This window comes from Copadichromis virginalis, linkage group LG19 (assembly GCF_057382275.1).
Source record: "Copadichromis virginalis isolate Kocher_CV1m ecotype Utaka linkage group LG19, C_Virginalis_male_GT1.1, whole genome shotgun sequence".
Lineage (NCBI taxonomy): Eukaryota > Metazoa > Chordata > Actinopteri > Cichliformes > Cichlidae > Copadichromis > Copadichromis virginalis.
This window is the reverse complement of record NC_140636.1, coordinates 26048492-26074067: the sequence shown is the minus strand read 5'-3', so window position 1 is coordinate 26074067 and position 25576 is coordinate 26048492. Positions and strand designations below refer to the sequence as shown.

Here is a 25576-nt window from a genome sequence, read left to right as displayed (position 1 = left end):
GTCCATGTACATTCAGAGAGCCACAAATAGACTCATTGGCCTGCGGTTTCCAAGGTCATCAGACATGTGACCCAAACACGAACCTCCAGCAGCCACATAAAGGGCCAAATAGGACTGTCAGGGCCAACTCAACGTGTTCATTACAAAGGAAAAGCACATAGGCCATCTGACAAATGACATGTTTGCAAAATGATGCAAAAATACTTTCTGAAAGTGTAGAGGGGGGAAGAGTGTAGTGTAATAAATTACGAGTGAGTCTGGCAAGCCCTGTCTAGCCCTGCAGTGGAAACCACAGATTTACACAAACTGGGCTTTAGTTGAAGTTGTAGATTGATAACTTGATATAGGTGCTTACCCAGCTCTTTCGCATAGCATTACCTGCTGCCGATGGTTCAGTAGGTGCGCGGCTCAGTTTTTCTTTCCCTCCCGCGATACAGCATAAACAGCCTCTGCACGTGACAGTGTCAACAGTCCTCCCCATGCAGGAGCTGATTTGACTTGGAAAGCAGTCTTCCCCGCATCCAGTGGTCACGGACCGTTGCTCAGGGATCGTAGTGTTTCTTTGACCGTATGTGAACCACATCACAGAGACGAGATGTTCACTCGCTGTACCAGCCAGCCATCACGGCCACCCTTTTACCATCCACCATCCATCATGAACGGCAAATGATAGTTAAGTCTCTGAGTGGCATGAAAGAGTCGTTACACGCTCTGTTCTTTACCTCAGCCGACACACAACAAGGCCAAACAACTTTTCCTTTCAACTAAGCTACATGAACTGCACACAGCCTTGTTAGTCTAGTCTGACTCACAGAACAAAATTAAAATGTGGTTGTCTTAATTGACAACAGTATTCAAAAAACAGGAACAGTGTGTTTTCTAGACAGGGGAAGCTTCTCGAAAGTCTAACAATCCCTGCTCTTGTAGTTTAATGTTGGTCAGCTTTATGGAAAGAGAGGTCTAAATGGCGTACTTTAAAAAATAATAATAAGGGCAGACACGTGTTTACAATTAATTAAGTTGAGTCTGACTTCAGTGTCATATGGTTATCTTTACTTCTCCGCATGCAATTAGAAGCAAGACAGCCATTTACAGAGTAACACTGAGCAGAGAAAGTAATACCGGCTGAATACAGGACTTCATGCGTGCTTCTGCTCAATGAACACTTTTAAAAGCAGCTGACAACAGCCAGAATGTTTTCTTAATGTCTTAAAACAACAACAGTGAGGAGACAGGTGAGCAAAATGGAAAAAAATAAGTGCCGTGTTTTTAAAAATCACGTCTGGTGCCGTGTCTTTGTGTGTGTGTGTGCATGGCTGACTGCTTTTTACCTACAGTGTAAATTGCAGACATTTTAATATACTAATCATTAACCACATTTGCACTGGGAAAGGCAGGTAGAGCCATGCCCAGGTTGCAGCCTTGTCAAAGCGGAGCCACTGAATTGAGATGTTACAGATGAGGGTGGGAAAATCCATAAAAAGGGCGCAAAGAAAATGACGTGAGGGAGACTTATAAGATTTATGATTATTGCAGTGTGCAGGGAATTCATGGTAAAGTTTCACCAGCTTTTAAAATACAGATACAGATTCAGAACTCCATTACATAAAGGACAGGTTAAGCTCTTACAATTCCATCAGTCTTCAAGCCACAGTTGTTAGTCTCTCACCGCGGGCCCCTAGGCAAAAACTAGGAGCCGTTCCATTTTGGCAGAGAGTGACTCCCACATTAATGATGACTGTCAAATGCCAACGTGGCTCACTATACCAGCTACCAGATGAAGTTAAGATGAGTCTATTCGAGAAGCCACTATGCCTAAGGCTGTGCAACAGGTGTGTGTATATATGTGTTTTTGAATATTTGTATAAGAAACAGACTGAGAGAGAGAGAAAGAGAATGTGTGTGGTAACCCCCTCGATCCCTGCAGCCCCATTTGAATTCTTGGGGCTTGTTATTTTAGCTTGCACTAAATGTTCGAGCGCTGACTACCCGCCAGAGAGAGAAAGACTGACACTAAGTTGGCTACGAAGCGCTCGGATGACAAAAAGGAGAGTGATGAAGTGGCAAACTGTAGAAAGGGGATATTCTTATATCGATGCCAAGATGAAACGGTCCCAGTTAAGACAAAAACAACAACACGAATCTACTGTTACAGGACACGCAACACACAATTATACAGTGACGAAAATGTGGGTTCATTTTTTCTTTTTATTTGTTACCAATACATGAAAGAACTGTCCAGTTGTTGTTTTTGATTTGAGGTTTTTTTTTCAGGAAGGTCTTAAAAAGGAAAATCCACACAACATTTTATCAATAAAACCTTGAAAACATATAAAACTCAGATTTTTTTTTTGGAGGTACATTAAAAACAGAAGAATCCCATCGAATACTGTCCATTTTCATGGTGCAGGGTGCACCAAAACCTTCATATTTTCCATAGCACTTTTCTTGACAAAGCCAGAAAATGATTATTGAAAAAACTGAACTGCATGTTAAATTGTTGTTGTTGTTGTTTTTTTTAAAATAACGTGGAAAACAGGAAGCTCTCAAAGATGTTGACAGTTTTGTGACTGATTGTCTCAGGCAGGACGGTTTGCCCCCAGCATCCAGTATAATTATGGAACGACATCAAAAGAGACTCTCCGCGTGCCTTTGCGATGCCATGGGCTTCTGGTGCCAAGTTTGATCCGTGTATTAAGAACAAACTGGCAAAAACATATGCATTAATAACTTTTGCAATAAGCTTTCATAACGTCAGTGTTCTTGTTAGACATTAAAACACTATTTCTGCTAAGGCTCAGTAGTACACGGATGAAGATAGGTGTAATCAATAAGCAGACTTCCAAGGAATCCTCCAAAAGTTGCAGTAGCACTGGGAGCAGTGCTTTGCTGCACAATGAGGTGTTCTTGAAGGCTGCTGAATTTAAATTTAAATATGATTTCTACTCTACACTATGTCTGAACTTCCTGATTGCATCTTGTATTTGCATTTATGAATACATATACCATAAAAAGATGAATATGTATATATATATATATTATAATGTGATAAAATAGGAGACTGGAGATTGATCGTTGTACAAACTCATCTTAATTGAGGATATATGTTCAAGTATAGCTGTAAATAGACAGAAATCAGGATAATCATAAAAATGCCTTCACTCTATTTTTGGTGTTTTATGTCATTTGAACACATTTCAAGTATTTCTATATAAATAGAGTTCATATTCTGAAGCGTTCAGCTCAGTCTACTTTGTCTTTGTCTATTTAATCTGTGATTGTTGCACCAAACCAGTGAGATGAGCCCAAAAAAGAAGAAAAACATGAGAACTACAACCAATGAAATGTGAAAACACTATGTTAATGCATGACTTCATTAGGAACACTGATTTGTCAATGATTTTAAACTCAATGAAGACTATTTTCAGGTATTAGAACAGTTCCTTCAGACTCAAAATGTGTTGTAGCATTTTGAATGTGGGAAATGAAAGCTGCATTTTAAAACATAATATAATGCTGATTTGGTAATTTGAGTTTTTTGTATTCAAGATAAAAAAAATATCGAATTTATTCCGATATGACTCTGATCAGGTAACGATACTTGCAATAAGGCACAGTTCATAAGGCACCATTGTGGGGTTCCCTGTTTTGTTACCAGTTTCTCTGCAGCCACTCAGACACATATTCATAGACCAACAGCATTACTGCTCCACCTGTGAGAGAATATAAGAGAAGTACCCGTTGTGAATTTGATTTTCAGAGGCTTTACTTCCCCAGTGAGTTTCTGAGAGCAGGAACATGTGAAAAGCTTGTAGCACTTGTTTACAAAGGAGGTGGACGGTATCTCTAGCTCACTGTATTTCCATTTAAAGCTTATTATTGTGGAATATTATGTAAATGTGTTTGCTACAGCCTTATTTCACTGGAAGCACTGCATGCAAAGTTGAAATGCTAATATGCTTAAGGGAAGGCTTTTTCTTGCTTAATCGCTCTCTTCACCAGCCTTATCTGCTGCAACAGGTGTGACAGATGTGAGGATGACAATGATTTCAATATTAACACGAGGAATTTTTTTTTCTTACCTGGTCCAAGCCTCATTATCTTGGGAACCAATCCCTTGTATAGTGCCAAATACCTGCAAAGAAAGGAAAGAAAAGCTGTAAGGTGTTAATGTGCAAAGATTTTAGCTAGAATCCAGTATATGTAAATCGTTTCAGTTTGCGTAATGGCTGTGCTGCGATGGAGTTGAAATGTAAATTAGTGCAAATGGAGTGGTGGTGTGTAAATTTTAGACTGCACATAAGTACTTCTCATGTGTCCTACTTCATATGTCAAATCCAGCACAACTCAGAGGCAAATTTTAAACCTCTGACATCACTTCATTTATTAAATATCATTTTAGATGCTTTGCAGATCTCAAAGAAAACCAATGTAAGTGAACTCTTGTGTATGATAATCTATTATCATTTGATCTAAAAAAGAAATTCAGAAGCTGCCTAGCAATTCATGAATCAAGCCCCAGCTTTATTAGATGTAATGTATGCAATGCATCAATACTTACAGTTCGCTATTATAATAAGCAAGTTCTGAATAGAGTCATTTTTACATGATAAATCTATTTGTTTTTGGAAGTGTTTGACTGATCTGAGTCCTTCCATATGCTGGTTGTATACATGCGCCTGTGCTCTTGCTTGTGAATGCATGAATGAGTATACATGTGAGAGCCTGTCTGTCAGTCTGTCTGTCTGCTGCGCTGCCTGTCTGTCACTCCATCAGGTATATAGGGTCCAGCGGCCAGCGCTACCGAGTACCTGCTCCTTAATGCATTCAAGGTGATCAGTGGCTGTCCGCCTCCGCCTCGTGCTCCCTGTCCCGCTCCCTGCCCCCGCCACTGATGGCGTTAATAAGGCTCGACCCACTTCCTCCCTGGCCCTCTGTCTGATTAGACTGACCCGTGGAGCGCCGTGCGGCTCGTTAGGGTCTGCTTAACGACGTCTCCCATAGGGACCACTAATTAGCTGGGACTGTGTTGTGTTAGAGAAGGGGACTGGATGTGGCGGATGGGGCACCATCCATGCACCCCTGCAACGACAACATTTCAGTGCCATTCTTGCAACAACCTCTATACTAACAACATCCACTAACTACAAACATATCGCTGGCCCTTGTCTAGCGGAGCAGCATGGGGGAAAGTGGAAAGCCTGAGGCAATTGCTAGCATAACATACATCTTTCCTTGAAGCTTCCATTTAGAGCTGTCATTCTTTGAGGCATGAAAATATGTTAACATTTACTAAACAACTGACAGGCTGCAGAAATGTATGATCGTACTCATGGGGAATACAGCCCAGAATCTAACATCATTATTTAGTTTCCATTCATTGGATCACAGTTTTGCATGAAGCTATTCGTGCTTTTTTGCTGTATTTAGTGTAGGAAAGTCACTCCACACAATCAAACCCTGCTAACTTGTAGCTCCAGCTGGTACATTTGTCTTCTCTGACAGCCAGTTTGGCAGATAACCAACTATCGACTGCTAACAAAACAGACAAAGTGGCTCATTAATTCTTGAATGAATCAGCATTCCAGCTTTTGTCCCGAACATCCCCTGTTTTTCTCCTCCCACATTTGTCCATACCCCTCTTCGCGGTACACTAGTGCCATGGTCTGGAAGCAGGTGCGGTACTTGATCTCTCCTGGCACTGGCTGGGGGCCCTGGATCCGGCTCTTGGCTACATCGAAGGGAATATTCACACAGGAGGAGATGGTCCCAGACAACAGGCCGATGGTAAACTTGCGCAGGAACTCTAGGGTAGGGTCCTGAAAAAGGAGGAGATAAAATTAGGTATGCCTTTTTAAGGGTGACACTTATATTTTTAAAGTGTGAACCACAGGGTTAAATTTGGTCCCATAAAACATAAACAGCAAATAGAGCTTTTGGAAATAAAAAGGAAAGTAGTGACAGGGAGTTGACAAAGTCAGCGCTGAGACATTACGTGTCTACGTCTATGAGCGAATGTGGGGGAGAGCATGAGGGGACTTGTGCATATGATTGCAAAGCTTGCATGAAAGCCCTGATCATTTTATGGTAGCGGGGGGCAGATTAGTGCTTCCTGACTGCAGTGCAGCATTCTGATTGGCTGAGCAGAAGCACATGTTCACCGGGGAGCCAAGACAGAGGATTTATAAACAGGGTTCATGCAGGCAGACTGGGGAGGCATATGGGGACAATTTGGGTAATTGGGCTGTGACTCGGCACAGGGGTATTACTGTACCAAAGAAGCCCAGACTCAGAGAGCTCTGACAGCTAATTGGCCAGGATATTTTTACAAATGACAGCAGCCTCTCTGGTCCAGGCCTTTCTCAAGCGGCTGGACACCCTGAGAGCCGTGGTAAATCAACAGCTAATCCCACTTTTTCTATTTTTTTTCAAGTGGGATGTGGAGAAGGGGGCAACGTAACTGTGGCCTAAGTACACCCATCAACCCACTTCCTAACAGCCTTAAGCAAACATCTCCTCACACATTCACTTGTGAATGATGGCAGTGTGCTATCTGCCTCCTCTGTTAGTCAAAAGGCCACATGAGAGAAACCTGGACTCGACAGTCTGAATTCGACTGCAGACAAGTTTGAGTTGCAAGCTCATTGCTCATGTTGCTGACACAAGGCCTTTGAAGAAACACCACTATCAGCTCAGCCTGTGAATTGCACAACGTCCGCAATATTTCTGCTTTTGCTGTCTCGACAATGGCCACTGTTAGCATCTAACAAACAGGATCGCTCCATCAATGTGCATCGAGACGGATAATTCCCAAAAAGCAACTGCCACAATCTAAGAAGGGAGCTATTTGAGTCATCCAGCCACATAATTATCATTCACAGAAGATGACCACTTGGTTTTCTGTACATCATGCGTCATTGGAAAAATGTTGAAAATTTAGCAGAGCCTGGCCTCCCACTGTAACCCTCCTCTTGAAAATAGTACAGTTGTCTGCTTCCAATTAGTTCATTGGAGTTAATCTAATGCTCCAGTTTGCACATGTGGAACTGGCGTATGGTAACGTTTCCATTAAACAAAATTAACTTTTGTTTGGGCCATCAGGAACTGCCGGATGTGTAATCTGAAACTTTGAGGATGTTATGAAGAGCAAACAGAAGAGGTATTAGTGGGGCTGATCTTACAAGTCCTCTCTGATTTTTGCTTCCTTCCCTCCATGCCAGTCAGGCTAACTAATAATACTGTTAAATACATTTGGTATTTCCCTGTGGCAAGGTTGTTGGCACACATGCATATCACATAGCCTATGGATAGCAAAAAAACTAGGTGTAGTCAAGGTTACCAATGTCAAAGCAAGGTTAAAGTGGTTTGGAAAAAAACCCCAAAACAAGTAAGTGTGTGATCATAGATTATGATTGGCATATTACCGGGTTGGTAGGAATAGCGTCCTTGACATTGAAGTAGAAGCCAAAGTAGATCATGTTAAAAACTCCATGGCGCCCCAGTGTTGATGTTAATCCTTTATTAAGGCCCCTCAGTCCAAAGCCGTCTGACTTAATTATCCGTCTTGCTTGGGCAAAGGAGGAGGGTTGCTGTATTGGAAAGATTGAATTCGAAAGAAACACATGTGAGCAGATTTCTATGGAAAGATGTGTAGATTACCAATATTTTACACATTATGACAATATTTGATTTCAGTCAACCTCTTTGAAGGAATCCCTGTTGGCCTGGAGACTGACTTTCACCACCTCGAATGGATTGATCACTAAAGCCTCAGTCAAGCCAGAACCAAGCCCTGCTGCAGACAGCGCCTAAAGGGGAGTTGGACGTGATTTAGGACTCAGAATGTGGAGATAATATTTGGGTAGAGACAGAGCAAACTAGATAAACTGATGAAGACAATGAAGAGTGACAACGTGTCCGGGTTACAAGAGCTGCCGTTGTTATTTCATTTCCAGAAACCTGAGTCTTTTTGTCTTGTCTAAAATATGTATTCGTCACAGCCATCATTGTTACTTCTTGACAAATGCTTTAAGACGCCTGTGTTTATCATCAGACAGAATGCCAGATGACAGATGGGAATGAGAGGAAGGTGAGTAGAAAGTAGGAATGTGAGCAAGGTAACAAACTTGCACTGAAGAAGCCAAAAAATTATTTTCTGCTTTCATTCATCTCATCACAATCAACATGCACTAATGTAGCACCGATTTTATACAACTGGCTGTTGCAACACTGCATGTACTTACATTGGTCTGTCTATTTCTGCATCTAAGTGTGTGTGTACATGTGTGTGTGTGTACATGTGTGCGTGCATGCGTGCATGCGTGCTCAGAGCGAGGCGTAATGGGAACATGTCAAGAACGTGTCTATAGCTCATTACTCTTCCTGCCTCTTTATCCTGCTGTCAGAGCCCCGGGACCCATCCTCTCAGACATGCCTCGCGATGTTTACACAGCCAGCGAGCCACGTTTTAATTCCTTATTTGTATTATTACTGTGTGTGTCCTCATTAATCAGAGTGAAGGCATTCAGCTGTGCCATGCTGAATAGGGGGGAAGAGAGAGCACCATTCACAACCAATCTGTAATTCACTTGCATTAATGATCTGATGTGATTACAGTACTTGATATGCGAGGGCCTCTGGGGGGAATGGGGTTAGAGGTACTTGAGGAAGAGGAAGGGGTGGAAAGAAGATAGTCAGAAGGAGGCATAAGAAGAGTGGGAAGAGGGCATGATGAATGGGACAGGTAAACATTACTCCAGAAATGGCTGTAAAAACAAGATGAGGATATTCTCCACGCTGGGGCGGCTTTGACACTGAGCTACAGGTAAGCCATCCATCATGGCTGACACTTGGCTGCCACCTGAATAGGTGGTGTGCGGTGACCACACCCCACCAATACAAATCTTTCTAGCTTAAAACTCTGACTCAATATAACAGAAAATCAATTACTCAAGAAGGATGAAACCTCTTCTTACCTCATGGCCTGTGGTGTAGCCAGTCTCCAGAATTAACAACCGCCAAGCAAGTTGGTCAAGTTGGTTTTAAAGTACTGTGTTAAATATTAGACTATTTTGGCTCTACTTCCAAACATCGGGGTTTGAAAGGAGTGGTGACTATGAAGTTTTGTGGGTTCATCTTAATTTAAGAGGCAATCTGTGTTTATGTCCAGGCTATAAAGAATCCCACCTGCTTAACTTGGGGATGAAGAGAAAAAGGTGCTACTATATAAACGATATAATCCCAGTGGGTTGTCCCAGTGTAGCCACGCTGCGATAAAATAACGTGATTAAAGTTAACTAAATGGGAACTTGAAATTTTAATACACTGATTTTTAACTGCCTTTTTTCTCGAATTGGGATTAGTTGCTGTTGGACGTGCAGTTGAGGTTGGGTAAACGATATTATCTGATCAGCTGTCTCAGTTGTTATGAATTCAACCTTTAGATCACTAGCATGTCACAAACTTTGCTGGACTCCTTTTGCTGTTTTAAATTGTAAGGTCTGACTTCCCATATGGCTGAGCTTATTTAAAAATGACTGAATGTCACAGCAGACAGGCAGTATTGTTACCGCCATAGCTTTTCTACTTGCTTTACATTCATTGTAGAATTGCAAAGTGATTTTTCGTCTGTGTCAGCAGTGAAGGGGCACACTCATTTTGTTTGAATAAGCATTAATCAAATTGTCAATGGACAAACCAGACTGCAGATTCCAGGATTATACCGAGTGCAAGCACTATGATTGCTGTTGTGACTCCAGGTTACAGATTTGGGTTGTCTTTTATATTAACACAACATACAGCATGGGCAAAACGCAGCACCTGCCCAATGTTAAGTCTGCACCGTAGTCTTATGGTAACTGTTGCTGTTATGCAACATTTAGAAACTGATGGACATTATGGACAATGCTGGGCATCCTCTGCACACGGCCATAAACAACCAGAAGAGTCTGTTCAGTGACAGGTTGCTTCTCCCCAAGACAAGAACTAACAGACTTAAAAACTCCTTTGTCCCACACGCCATCAGACTGTTTAACTCCTCTCTGGAGGGGAGAGGGAGGGGAAACAGGAGGACAAAGGAGGGGGGAACAACTAAGCTGTAGTGCCTCTGCACCTCACTGTACAATACCTTGTGCAATACTTTTTGTAAATAGTCAACAGTGCAATAGACTCAATACTTGAAATGTGCAATTCACTTGTATTTTTATTTTTTATTCCTATTTATTCTATTTATCCCCTTTGTATATTTTATTTATATTTGTCTCTGTATTTATATATGTGTGTGTGTGTGTGTATATATATATATATATAACAGTTCTGTAACTGTAACTTTGGTCGTTGCTGTGCTTTTTTTGGAAGTCGAATTTCCCAGAGGAACCCACCCGAGGGATTAATAAAGTTCTATCTTATCTTATCTTATCTTAGCTCCTTCCTATCTTCAATTTAAAAAAAAATCTGAATAGATTCTCACACAGTGTGAGTCAATGAAATGAAAACAAAGTAATTATTACTTGTGTAATTTTAAAAAAGCCTTCTAATAAGCTGCCAGTTATACTGGATTAACACATACGTAGCAGCACTGAACAAACGCTTGTAGTTTTTGTGGCTGCTCTGTTGCTGGGAATGAAGCTCATAAAAGCAAAGGTTCAGCCAGAGACATGGAGTCATTAGTGCCACACTGATCACAGCTGATGTCCCAAACTGAGTGCCAACTACATATAAATGTTGCTTCATACATTTAAATGCTAAACTGAGGTGAAAGTGGAACATTCAGGGTTTGTTTCAGAAGTTCTAAAAATGACATTGACAGCTACATAAATGACTAAATGTGTGCTGAATTGCTCGCACTATGCCAACAGTATTAATTTAAGCTCTGGAAATCATTTCATGTTTATCTTGTCCAATGTGTGACCAAGATAAAAAACACAAAATGAGTAAGAATTTCCCTTCTAAACCTATTCCTTCATTACTAAAAGTTTTACATGAAACAGCACTGAAAATGAAATGTTAACAAGGACATTTACATTTTTATTAATTCATTTGCCTGGCAAAATTATTCTTGGCATTTGTCTTTGTTTTAAAAGCCTTTGGCAGGTGAGCTGTTTTTATACTCTAAAACATTATTCCAAATCCAGTGTGCGTGCGTATTTCTTTTTTCAAGTGAGCGTGTATTCAGGTGTCCCTGGATGGAAGACTCACCACACCGGGAGACAAAGGGGTCAAATTCAGCAACTTCTTGTACTGCTCAAAGGTGAAAAACTGCAGTGGGAAAGATCAGGATAAAAGCGCTGTCAGAAAGTGACATCTGTGCACACATACACACCCACATATGGTGTACATAAAGAAAGCTACCTTAAAAACACACAAAAGGAAAGGGGGAACTACATGAAGATTGCATGTATTTAGTAAACGAACATGAAATGACGGTACGCTTTGAATTTCAGACCTTGATCTTTGTGGAAAGACAAAAGTCTCAAAAGCAGACAGATCCACGGATCTGTTTATTTGACCAAGGGCAAAATGCCAGCAAGACTGTTTTAATCGGAGCTTTAATTTGTTTTCTGGCTCCAGACATTTCTCACCACCTAGCTTTGTTCTCAATGTGAGTGATTACCCCATCTTCTCAGTGTGAGTGCTTACTTTTAAAGTTCACACATCCTTGTTTCCAGCATCTCATTACAGAGGTGTTCTATGCCAAGCATCAGGGCCCTCTGCGCCACCCAACCCCCCGCTCACCCCAATCCCTGTCACCCCATTACACGTTAGCTCCAAATGCTAAACCTCATTACAAATATCCAAAGATGGCTCTCAAGAGATGGCTTTCTTTCAAATGCTTGTAAGTCAATATTTGGAAGACCAACAGAATGAACAGGAGTGGCTGAGGAGGCAGACATGGCAGAGGGCGTCATGTGTTTAATCAACACGTGTGTACCATGTTAGAACGATTGTGGTTTGAGTGTTTTCATATGGGAGTGAAGCAGTTTGCCAAGAAACCAGATCCTGAGCGTTGCATCATATGCCGAGAAGCTCTGCGGCCATCAGTGAACAAACGGCCATGTCCTTTGTCTCACCTTGACTGCTCTCTTTGGTGTCTCTGCCAGAATAGGAGGTAGGATTCCCTTGTAGAATCCAAATACTCTGTAGAAAGAGGAAATAAAATGTTTCTCTGTAAAGTGTGTGTGTTAGTCCCCATAGGGAAATAGTTCCTCTGCATTTAACCCATGCACCCAGTGAAGCAGTGGGCAGCCACCAGTGCAGCGCCCGGGGAGCAGTGTGCAGGGACGGTACCTTGCTCAGGGGTACCTCAGGGTAACCGTTCAGTGGAGTCGAACCCCCGACCTTCCGATCATGGGGCCACCACTCTACCTAATGAGCTATCCCTGCCCCTCTCTGGCACTGAATTCGACTTAAGTTTTTGTAAAATGTCAGTTTACTTTTACATTGTACGTGTAGTGTATCAACACTACACGTACATCGGATCAACCAAACTGCTGCTGAAATATCCTCTAATACACTGATAACTTTACATCAACTTATTATTCATCGTTGTAATGCAATACAGCTCAACACCACAGCAACTCTAACTTAGGATACAAAGTACAGATTGCATAGGATTTAGGAAGTTTTAGTTATGCATTTTGCCATGTTCCAAGACAAGTTTCAAATGGCTGCTCACTGATTTTCATATTGTATGGAAATAAGTGGAAGCCAATGAACGTCACAAGGCAGCGTGGTGCAGTGGACAGCACTGTCGCCTTGCATCAAGAAGCTTTAATCCACTATTCAGGGCTATGCATGCTTGATAAAGACTTGGCTTTGCGTGATGTCGCAGTGACTTGCTAGTCAAATTTGAGTTAAGGAATTCATACAATGTGCAGAATTCCTGTTTAAGGTTTATATAAAGGTTTAAAAATCACAAAGGGATTGGCGTGACATTTTCTCTTCCTCCTTATTCAGCAAGGCACATTTTCAGATATACTTTCAAACCACAAACCCTGGTAAACATGTTCTACATGAATATGCTGAGGAAATGATTTAAGGGTGTTTTTTCAGTATTTGATATGTTGGATATTTCAGAAGCAGTAGCTGTATAATTTTAGTCAATTTGGTCGTTTGCCTGTGCTCGATCATACATCCAGCCATGATTTAAGGCAGAGTCAGAGCCAGGAAAAATAATAAAATGATACAGTGAGTTATTCATATTGAGATGTGTGCCTACATGGAACACAGGCTATATTTTGGAAAAGCGAATTTTATGTAATGCCTTCACAAACTAAATGAACAGATTGTTAAATTAGTCATTAACACACTTATTGGGTGCTTTTTTTGAATTATATACAAATCTCTTCTTAACCTTTCCATGCTGTGTTCAGATTCACTCAGATTCTTGGATATAAGCTGAGTTATCCTCTCATAGGTAAATGCCCCTTTGTAACCAGGTGAGGTATGTTAACAGCTGATGGAAAAGTAACAAAAGAGCACATATATAGATTCACACGAATGTCTGACTGGTTTTTGATGTACACATGCAAGAGGACAGTAGTAGGCTTTGTTTTGCACACTGCATGTTTCGTATACATTCAGAAGTGCACACACATGCATTTCCCACAGCCTTCAGTTAGGTCAAAACATGTTAGAACATTTAGGACATTTGTTTGAACTGGTCTAGTTTACACTAATGGGGCCAGATTGACATACTTTAACTTTTTCTTACTAGTTGTAATATGTTGTTTTTGTCAAACTTTACCACGTGTGCCACAGGCTCCAGGTCTAAAACGCAGCACATCTGAAGCATCGGATACTTTGAGTCATTAGCTTTTGTGTTGATAGCAAACTGTTCCTGGCAACAGCTACCTCTCCTCCACTATTATCATTCCTAAATGTTGTTTTAAGGGGACTGTCTTGAATTAAAACAGGTAAAACAGGTTTAAATCTTCAAAGAAGGGAAGCAGCAGAGGCCACTACTCTTATACTATCAGTATAAAGGACAGGACAGGTCAGGACATTTTTATCCATAATAAATCAATCAATCTGAAGATGGGGTTATGCATGTGTAATTGCGATAAATATTTCAATAAATATTTTGTTTAATTGCCGTGCAAAGCTCAGGGCAACGATGTGTAAACACATAACAAACGTGTTGCTATGGAAAAACTACATTCTTTTGTGGTCACCACCCATCACAAGCTTTTTAGATTTCCCGCTTCCTTGTTTATTTACCATTGAGATATTTTCCATGATACAAATTCCATTCATGGAAAATGCAAAATATGCTCTTCGATCACAACGTTTCAAAGCTTCCTCTGTTCAATTTTTTTGTTGCTACCTTACTTCTTGAAAGAACACTTTCAAATGACATCAGTGGTTATTGTGAAACTGCAAGATGGCCTTAATAAAAAAAGTTTCATTCAGCTGTTTTCTTTTCTTTAAAAAAAAAAAAATACAAAACAAAATAAATATTCCGTGGCTAGTTATCTGTGCCAGCTCTAACCTCGAAAAGTGAAAACACACATCAGTGAATCAGAGATGCACATTATGACATGCCCTTCATTACAATGTGGAATACAAGTCATTTTGAAGGAATAGTTACCAGAAACCTGATGGCGTTCTGAAGATTTACTTCTAAAACTCAAGGCTAATATTACAAAGTCTTTGCTATGCTACAAAATAAGAATTTCTCTTTCTCGACCTGCAGATAGAGACTCAAGTAGAGGCTCCAAATGTGGGTTGATGCACAGCTAAAAAAAAAAAGGTTCAGAGAAAAGACACGATTTACTCGGTATTTCTCAGTTGTTTCAGGAAATCATCTAGCCTCCCCCCCATTTGTCATCTAAACAAACACACCACCCTGACAGCAATTAATGGGACTAAGGAGTCAAAAACTAATCTTTTAGGCCTTTCCAAGGAGTTTACTGACAAATAAAAAGTAGCCTTATTACCAAAAATAATTTCTTTATCTAAAAATAAAAAATAATAGATAATAATATTCTGTAAATGTACACATGGCCATTAAATATTTGTTGTGGCGAAGGGAAAGCGAAACTATCAGAGAGGGCAAACTGATATTGAATACAAGTCAAAGAGGACAACATGGCGTGGCCGACTGTATCCTGTGAACAGCAGCACCAGCTCTGTTGTGGCAACATTCTCTAAAAGTCAACAGAGATGATCTTGGTTGATTGGGTACAAGTGTAAATATTTTTGCTGCTGGAACACATTTCCACTGACTATAACCTGAGACCGACAGGCGATTACGCTTGCACAGAATCCACAGCGGCGAGGGCGCCTAGCAAAAACAGCAGCAAACCACAACTAATTATCAAAAGACTTTTCATCAGGTGATCCAGCCTATTTGATCAACACCTGAAGCTACACAAGCAGCGCTGGGTCTGGGTAATTGAGCCCGCATTATCATGCCAGAGCAAGGGATTATCGCTGAGCAAAATGCTGCCTGGAAGCCAAAAATGAATCTCTTATATGGTTTGTGTAAACAAGTTATTTCAGTCAGACGGAAGGCCTTTCCCTCTCCTCTCTTTGTCCATGCAAATGGTGGCCACAGATTTCCCGGGTGTGGTCAGGCTGGGGAGCTACCAGGTGATGAAGGAGGAGTGAAATTTGTTACAGAACAAATATGGCCTCTAGTGAGTGGCCATCATTTGAATCCTTATTTGATTGCCAATGTAAAGTACACACTAAGTCCCTTTTTGTCTTTCCTAAACAAATGGCCTCCTGACACAGAGCGAGGGATGAGGGATGTGTATATCCCAGCATTAGTTGGGTGTACTTGTATGCTTGTGTGTGTAATTTGGCTTTCATTTTCATAAACCTTTCCTTTTTTAACAGCCTTCATCCATCTGGAGAGAAGCGTGTCAGTGACACAACTACACAAAAAAGACCAACTAAATAAATCCACTAACAGCGATACCAGTGACAGAAATAAAAACAGACAAAAATAGCGTAACAGTGAAAATGTGCAAACCTGGAAAGTTGCTGCAATTTACATTTTGGAACACACATTTTATTTTCACAGTCTTTGAGGAAACTGAAAAATGTTGCACAGGGAATATTTTAGCATTTCCTAGTGCCTGTTAAAACTTGACATTGCTCCTAACAGGAACTAAATAACAGAATTCCCAGTGGCCAGGATTAAATCCACCAAAACTGCTTCCGTTTATGCAACTTAGATGTCACCTAAGTCACGAATAGCTATAACTAGAATAAAAAAAACCCTGTGTTACTGACGTAAGAGATTGTACGATAAACACTTTTACCTGCTGTAACAAAAGGACGCTATAGCACATGTTGTGGTTGTCAGGGGTTTGAGATTTGGATTAATCTAGCACAGTCTGTAAGATAAGTAGGTTTAACAGTAGTTTAACAGTATACTGTTCTTTCTTGCTTTGATTCTGAATCATTAGTTTTTATTCATCTCTGGCTTTCTTCCACATTGTGTCTTTTGTCATGACTCCCTCTGCTCACCCCTTACCGGTCGCGGCAGACGGCTGCCCCACCCTAAGCCTGGTTCATGTTTCTTCCACTTAAAAGGGAGTTTTTCCTTCCCACTGTTGCCAAATGTTTCCTCATAGTTGATCGTATGATTTTGAGGGTTTTCTTTCTAGTATTATTGGGTCTTTACCTTTCATTATAAAGCACCTTGAGGCAACTCTTGTTGGGATTTGGCACTATATAAATAGAATTGAGGATTAGATATATGTGTATTTTCCTTTATAAATGCAATGCAAGTAGGTCAGTTTAGGATCAAAACTAAAAACAGAAGACAGCAGCTGGCCTTGACAATGTCTCTTTACCTCCTTACTATATCTCCATCAAAAGCTCACTAATAATCTTGGACTATCTTTCCTTTATAAGCTATAAAACTTAATTTCCCTTCAGAGATCCCAGTTATGCATGTTTCCAAAAATGCCAAATATTCCTTTAACCTATTCCTTTCACCGTCGCATTTCATACATGATCTGGATCATCATAATCGTATCTGCTCTTCTTCACACTACCACGAATGTATACATATTTTTTGCATGGGTGGTCCCAGCTGGATTCAACCCCACATCCCTCAACCCTACAGTGTTAGTTCCAGGCATTAGTCACTCATCTTCAGTATTTCCACCGTTCTCATGTAATGCATGGACCCTTTTAATATAACCATGGCCGCGCTTTGGGTCCCGACCCAGTCTCTGGATACCACACTAGCAAAGAATGCTAGAGAATAGGGTCTTTTTGTTTGCCTCCAGACGGAAACACTTAACACATGCTCACGCTGCTGCACCCACATGCAAAAAAAGAAAGAAGTGCAGACTGTAAGGCAATACACAACCAAGTGTTAGTGAGTGTAGTTCACACGGTCACACACTTATGAGCACAGCTACAGGATTTCATGCTATATTTCAGAGATGGCAAATGTAAAATTTTAACAGATATAACTCTTAATTCGTGTTAAGCATTCACGTGCATCTCCTTGTATATGAAATTAAATACTATAGGTGCAGCTATTGTGTCCAGGCTTGTGTCTTTCTTCAGCTTAGTCACTGAGCTCAACTTTAGAGCTCAGGTTTCCTCCCTCACCGCCTCAAAGAGGGAGAGAGAGAGTGAGAGAGAGGTCTGGTGTTGGCCCTGTTCTGCCATGAGCTGACGGGAGAAGTTTATTTTTAATAATAATTCTACAACAGTGGGGCCTAACACTATTTATATAAATTATAACTAAGTGGTTTGGCCTGTAGGTAATCCTCAAAGTGCTACTGGGGAGTGATTACATACTCAGCAAAAATATACTGTTAATGATAATTGGTCGACAAGGAAGTGGATCTTCCGTATTCAGTGATTCTGCGGCACGTCTCGACTTTGTTAGATGAGATCACACTCAAACAGCACTCAAAAGCTTATGTTGATATTGTAAACGCCACGCTTTATGTCAACCATTTTATGTGCCAAAAGAATTCTCTGGAAATTCGTACAAGGTTAGTCCAGCAGGACACACCCAAAAAGTAGGCAAAGAAGCGTTAAATGTCACACTGTCAGCATGCGTATGGGGTGAAGAGGGCATGGCTACTGTAACAGCATAAGTGTGTGTGTTGAACTCCAGCCAACTGAGGATTTCTAACTGTCACTAGCCAGCCTCTTGCCTTGCGCTCACTCACACCTTGCAGCAGATCAACTTTATATCCGCAGTAAAGCTGTCGGCTCATCGTAAACAGAGCGAGTGGCAAACACTTTCTCCTACGCCTGCTCTATCTCACAGACCTGTGACAGGGCAGGCAGACGAGGAGGGAGCATGGCAGGATGGCTGTCTTTAGTTAGTCTACTCGTATCCTGTACGAGATACAGCGTATAATAAGGTATGTTCAGTGGTTTGCTGCACGATATTTTTGGAGGCTGACAGACACATCAGCCATTTTTAAGGAAGCCAAACTGTAATGCTCACATCCTTATAGCCACCAAACCACATAACTTTTGGTTACATTTAAATAAAGCAGCATGTTTGGAAGAAATGTCACTCACAGCATAGCTGACTACATACTTTTCTCCCTGATATGCTGTTAGTATGACAGCAACAGTAGCTTTTCCTAAGAATTAAAGACATAAAAAGCATAGCATACCTATGGACACAACAGCATAAGCAAACACCAAGTTTTTGGTGGCCAACTTAAAGTTTTGCCTTGATGTCACAGTACATTTTATTGTTCTAGGTTGTTGTAATAAAGATGCATTCATTGAGTTTGTGCTTGACTTTTGCCCCTCAAGGAACTATTAAAAAGAAATGAATTTAATAAGCATAGGCAAATAATGGCACTATCAACCTTTGTGTTTTTCATGTGCAGGAAAACAGAAAGACTCATGAGTGGCTTCCCGTGTTATTTTGAATCACTACTGAGGATAACCTACCCTTCACTCTGGAAAATTGTCCGGAAGCAGTGACCCAGGCTCTTGTAGCTGGTGGGGTCAGTGGTGCCTCTTTGGATCTGAAACCTGCAACAAGAAATTTCTGATTAAAAATTCAGTTACTTTAAATATTATGATCATCAGCTCCATCAACTTATGTTAACTCTGCATAGGGACTGTTATCATAGCTAGATGTTGGTTTCTTTTAATTTCTATCCTCATTTCCTGTGTAGGCTATACTCCGACATGGCTTCAAAAGCACAAATTTGAGCTTGTTTTCCCTCTATTTTCTTCCCTCTCTTTTTTCCCTCCTCCACTATGATGAGAGGCTCCTTCCACTCAGTGCAGGAGAGAACTTAAACATTTATTTAACCCAACTGATCCAATTAACCATGCAACACACCAGGACCAGGCCTTTTGCACAAAGCATTTCAGGTACTAACATGCCAGCAAGCCTATAGTAACAGCTCTTGAGTTACGTGTAAATTTTTAATACGATGGAGCCAGTCGAGTGACTTTTTGTTGTACAGCAAACATGCAGGTACCTCTCTAATAAAGTCTGGTGAGCTGTGTGTAAATCTTGAAAGAATGAATAGAAATCATGCTTGTTAGTGGTAAAGAGCTTCAGGTACTCATTTAAGACTCCTCATTTAACACCACTGTATGCCTTGGAATTAGAGAAAACATGATGAAATAACTAACGTCTTATATGTGAAATGAGATGATGACAACTGTGTTTAACAAGATGACAAAATCTAACTTGAAGATCTTAAATAACATTAGCAATTCTGAGGAGCGAAGCAGGAGACACGAGTAAAAAAAGCAGGCAGTAATGGGACAAGAGAAAGATTCCCTCCTCATATGGCTTCAACTTCTAGGTCACAAGGTCAGCAGTAAGTCGTCCACGCGGGTGCCTGATGGGGCCATAAAGAGCCCCCAGGTTCCAGTGGAGGGGAAGTTTAGTGGGGTGAGCGGCCTTTCATATCACTAACAGATTAACATCTTAGAGGGGTGTCCCTCAAATCCTATTTGGTGGATTCCCAAATAGCTTGTAACTGGTTCCTGAAAACTAGTAAAAACAGGATAATAAATAGATGTCTGACACCATATTAAAGACAAGAAGAAAAGAAGGACTCAAGGTATGAGATGATGGTGAAACAGGGGGTACTGGGAGGAGGCAAAGACCAAGAAGATTTAAGACCACAGGGGCTTGTAAACAAATTCAAATCTGGCTTAATTAGAGTCATATGATGAAGGGGTCAAGGATGGAAGGCACTCTGTCCTCAGTCTCCCCCTGTCTCCTTTGCTTGCCCTACTTCGACCCGAACTGGCCCTAAGAGAGTGAGGTTGGCAATGCCGTGGTCCAGTTCCAGCCCCCTGACTCCACTCGTAACCCCGGGGTCACCTCATTTCCTCATGGCCCTCTTCTACCCTGTCATAAAAGCCAGGGACCAAGCAGAAAGGCCCAGGGAGTAGAAGATAATAGGGATGAATATAAGAACTTATGGCAGCAGGGGAACTGTCAGGCCCCTGGCTAGGAAACTGCTTGTGTTGCTTTTCACAGCAACCAGTTGTAGAAAACAAGACCCAAAGCTTCAGTTGGTTGTGAGTGGATGTCCTGTTTGGGGGGATTTGTGCAGACAAAAAGCTCTAGTTTCTGTTAACACGGCCTCAGTGAATACAAAGATATACTGGTTGGCTGAAGAAGAGCAAAAGATATCCTTTATATTGCTCTGGCAGATTTGCTTGGCCTTGGAGTCAGCCCTGCAAGTCATAAACTCTACAGACGGAAGACCCAAGGAAAACCCTGGGGCTTCTTTAAAACACACTGCTTGGAGCATCTTCTTCAATCATCAGTGAAAGCTAATGGAGATACAGTATACCAAGAGGTGATGAAATCTGCAAGTTCATCAAGGCTCCCCCATTTGTTCTTCACCCACATCCTACTCTCTCTGTACTTGTGCTTTATAGGCCCAGAGCTACCCGGGAGAGGGTGAAGGCGAGGGCAGGTTGGTGATTCTGCAAACGAGACAAGCACTCTTGTTTAAATAATACGAAAGACCTCGTCCACCTGACCTCCAATACCTATAAAAGCACAAATGTCAGGCATCCACAAAGATGTCAAAAAGGTAAAGGAATGTGCAGTAGAAGGCTAGAGCCCCATTCTTTGTATTTTTATGGATAGCAGAGGAGTGTTTCAGGGCTTAGCAAGGCTATGCCCGCTCCCAGACCCTTGTGGTAATGGGCTTGAATGGGCCACCGACAAAATGGGCTGTCATCTCATAGATGGTGAGATGTGGAGGTGAACCTACAGACTGTGTTAAAAAAAAAAAGCCTATAGGAAGGGGGTTGCTAGGTTGATTCAAGCGCATAGGTTTGACTGGGCAGATTTAAAAGCCTTTCTTAAGAGATATGGATATTCCCTTAAAAGAAATTAATAGCTGGATGAGTTTGATGACTTGCTATTTATTTAAAAACTCTTATTTATAGCTGTTCAGACAGACTGACATTTAATTAAAACACTAAGTAGAGAAGTAATGACCTAATCTACAACAGGCAGTTACCTATACCTATCTATTATACTGTAGTATTTCATATAGTGCAATTTTCCCCAAGTATGAATGTTTTATGATTTATGTGTTTTGCTGCGTATTTGGACTGGTTGCTACAGTGAGAGCCTTGATCTGCCCGTGCCTTCTCTCTTGGAATGCCAAGTGCTTTGACAAAAAAGGAGAGAAACAAAAAATATGATTGAAGAAAAAGAAGAAGTGAATCACAAGGGGGAGGAATGAAAGTTGAGCAATTTCTCATGTTAGATCTGAAGTACATAAGACAATCCAGAAGGAAACATAAAGGGGAAGTCTATTTTTTACAACCAGACAGTTAATTTTAATGAGCAGGATCATAAAGATGGTAAAAGTCCATTGCATTGGTACATGAGGTTACGACCACATTTCCGACATAAATGGTCCAACATGGCAAATTCCTTCAATTGTGACTTTAGCCATACAATCTTGCATCAGGGTAAAGAGCCAAAATAAAAGGCTCCCGTCTTATTGTTTTGACAACGGAGATGACTTAGTCCCACAGAGTAAATAGTGTGTTCGATTTAAAAAGCACCATAAATTAAGGTGTATCACACTTAAGTTTGATTTCAACTCATCTATGCCCTGTCCATAAAGAAATGAGCAAAGAAAAAATTGATATATTAAATCTATAATAAAACTGTTACAGGAAAAACTGAGAATAGGAGCAGAAGGGATATAAAGACAAACCTTTGGAGAACAGAATAGGAAAAAATATTAAAGGGGAAGAAGATGTGAGATGGGAGCTCAAGGGAAGTGATAAACTTTTGGTGCTTGCAACACGGCAGGCTGCCAGAGTTTGATCTGGACCAGGCCAGGTTAGGTTTCACCAGCACCCACTGGATCTGGGAAATCCCAAATTATACATGCAGTCTGGATATCAGAAAAAAAGTTAGTCTGGTTGTTAAAGGGGCTACAAAATCCTTCTGTCATTCTGGATTATCTCTCACACTGATAAAACTGGTTCCTCTGAATCCCAGTGGTGATGTTGGGACTGTTTCGCTAGTCCAGATGTCTGCTCATATGCTGTGACCCTTGTGACCTGAGATCAGGCAGTGTTACTGGAGAAGAGCAAGAAAAAAAGCTGCATAAAACACCATGAGGCAGGGCCAGTCTAAGACTGGGACCTCAAATGCTTTGAGCATTACAAACTTCTGCTTGACTAAGAGATAACTCTGTGTTAGAGTGGACTGTGGCAAATTTAGAACGTGACTGCTGCAGAAGTGGATCAGATAGGTGGAAAAAATGAGCAGTCTTACCACCATTTCCAGAAAACGATTGCATAACAGGAAGGATTTCTTGGGTGTTTAATCTAGAGTCTTTTAAACTCTGCCAACTGCTGTTAGCTGAAATTATGGCGCTATGGTGCAGTTTTAATTATGGCATCATATAAAAGTAAAAGTAAAACAGTAAAACCTCTTTTGCAGGTTCTTCAAGTACAAATTAAGAACAAAGAAAAAAAACTCAGGTTACTATAACTCAATATTATTTTTTTTTATCATGGCTAAAACTAGACCAACTCTCTTTTTCGATAATTAAGGTACTAGTCTTTCGATTGATTATCTCATCAGTCATAGAGTAGTCCAGGAGAGGACAGTAGAAGCCACGGTTGGGAACTTCTGCAATATTGTTTAGACTCCCATGAGCTACCAACATGACATGTCTCAGCCTTGGCTCAGGTCTCGACTGAATTTGCCAATAATCATACTTAACCTCCTAGGACCTGACATTACATTTTGGGTTATTTAGACCAAAATACTAAATTTTACACAATAAGGGCCTGATATCCACTTACGAGGACATTATACTGCTACTGTTCTATGAAAATTTTAAACGAATATCCTCATATGTGGCTCTTATTTTTCTTAAAAACAAAAATAAGGTAAAAAAAAAAAATCTGGTAATTCTTTGTTTTTACATTCATCGGGCCCCAATATGCCGAAATATCAAAGAGAAATTAAAAATGCATGCGGTGGAAGAGTTCGGGTCTTAGGAGGTTAAACTACAGAGGCCTTGTTTCAAGAAATTCAGTCATCTTGCTGTTATATTCTTCATTTGTTTAAACATTTGTGTCATGATGTTTTAGGGTGTAGATGCCAGTTTGTCTCAGGGCTTGTAATATTGTTATTTAAAGACTTACTGATCAGAAAGTTGTTGAAAAAGAGTCACCCAGCCACGTGTGGATAAAGAAGAATACTGTTACCTTTCTCTGTTGCTTTTCTTTCAACTTTCTTTTCATCACATATATCTCTTAAACTCTTTCTTGGACAAACTGCTATCTGCCCTTATCTGGTATCACTGACTAAGAAGTAAGCATAACGCTTTGTGCAAGTGCAGGCCACAGTAAGTTTTACTGGACGCCATCCAGATCTTTTAGCTTAAATCCAGTTATTTTAAGAGCTTGAGTGACATGAAGAATTATGGATCTAGTCAGTGATGCAGACCTATGAAAGTTACAACCAAATCATGCCAAGGTTTTTAAATAAGTCTGGAATGCTTGAGCAGTGACTTCTTCTCACCCACAGGCCAGATCACTTTCAGAGCAATGTCAACTACATATTACACACCGTTGTGTAGTCCGGTGCAGTAAACATGCTTGGCTCTATCTGCCTAAACACTGCATGAAAAAATGGGAACAAACTTATACCTACGCTTTAGGCACTAGTACGAAATATCAATTTAATTGGATTTAAAAGATTTAATGACTGAAAGAAAAGAGGCAATCTAGAGAGTAAAGAAACTGCCAAACAACTACGAGTTGTTCCAAAGCAACAACAATTTGTGCTGAGCTTGAAATGTTGTGTAAGAGCGACTCCAATGTGGGAATAGCTTCTCGCGGGAGGCTGGAACTTTAGTAATAAATAAAGGATGCACAGACATGTATGTCTGAGTTTTGAAATGGTGCGGCAGGGGGGCAGCCGTGTGGTTGCAGCACAGTGAGGGTGTAGTGAAATCAAAGCCCTCTATGTTTTTACTCTGTAATTAGTGCACTGGAATGTGAACCTCTTCACTGATAATGAATACAGGTGCTCAACTACAAACACTGACAGGCCATATGCTCTTTACATGCACCTCTATAACACAAACTTCTATAATAATCCATATGACTGTTAGCTATAGCTCAAACAGCTGTGTGTAACTCTAGTAACATCTGTCACAACTGTAAAACTATGGGTGTGGTTTTTAAGGGCTTTTTTATGGTTGAAAGTCAGGTTAAAATAAGTGGGTAGTAACATCTTTCAGACATGCATGCCTTTCTGTTAATCCAACCAAAATGTAACATGTCAGCGGTTTGTCGAAATTTCCATTTAATCCACAATAGCCGTCAACCTAAATGGATTGTTTCTGTAACACTTCCAAAAAAAAGTCTGAATGAATACAGTCATATTGATGTAGGATGATTTTACATATGGGGTGAGTACCAATAAGGACGCCAAAGAACTTGATGATCTAACTCTAGACTTCATTCAGAAGAGTATGGTTTGAAACCAAGAAGAAATGTAGCTTTCTGGACAACAACACAAACAAAAGTTCTTGGGTTGCAAACTGGTGCAACGCCAAGAGCGCAACTGTTGTGCCTTCAGATGAATATGAGAAAACCAGGCAACCAAACAGGATGACAAACAGACTGTAAGGATCATACAATATAAGCTATTTTTCTGTGATGTTTTGGCATGTTTGAATAAACCCGTGAAAAACACTGATGTAAAAGTCACCAATGTCACGATGACACAAATCTGGCTTGACTAAGCAGTGACTTGCCTGAAAAGAGATGGAACATTTCAGTTCTTAGTTCTTTGATATTTTAAACGTTTTTCATTAAAACTGCTCGACAGAAGGAAGGGTATATTCAGGGATATGTCACTGTTTTTCACTGAACTATTTTTGGACTTATTGATGGCGTCATCTTGGGAGAGCTGCCCACATATAACGCAAGAGCTGACAAACTTATTTGAAGGTGAAGTTGCACTTAAAGGAAGGTTAGAGGAAGGATCATGAGCCTTGTATTGTATTGCTTAAACTCCTTTTGATTTTTTAATGAATTTTATTTTTCACTGTGCAATACAATAAAGTCACAATGGAGCAACAGTTACAAAAAA

The 25576-nt window shown here is 40.6% G+C and overlaps 1 protein-coding gene across 1 annotated transcript in view; it reads right to left on the bottom strand.

Moving 5' to 3' along the window:
- Window positions 1-2188: 2188 nt before the first annotated feature.
- The window catches only part of slc25a21 (solute carrier family 25 member 21), an 87525-nt gene continuing 64137 nt past the window's right edge, over window positions 2189-25576 (bottom strand). Inside the window, exons 4-11 of the mRNA XM_085442521.1 lie at window positions 18895-18978; window positions 12069-12135; window positions 11197-11256; window positions 7701-7808; window positions 7425-7589; window positions 5638-5819; window positions 4083-4135; window positions 2189-3713 (exon numbers count right to left, since the gene is read on the bottom strand). Coding sequence (XP_085298647.1) covers window positions 3652-3713; window positions 4083-4135; window positions 5638-5819; window positions 7425-7589; window positions 7701-7808; window positions 11197-11256; window positions 12069-12135; window positions 18895-18978 — 781 coding nt within the window. The 3' untranslated portion in view covers window positions 2189-3651. The remainder of the gene's footprint in view (window positions 3714-4082; window positions 4136-5637; window positions 5820-7424; window positions 7590-7700; window positions 7809-11196; window positions 11257-12068; window positions 12136-18894; window positions 18979-25576) is intronic.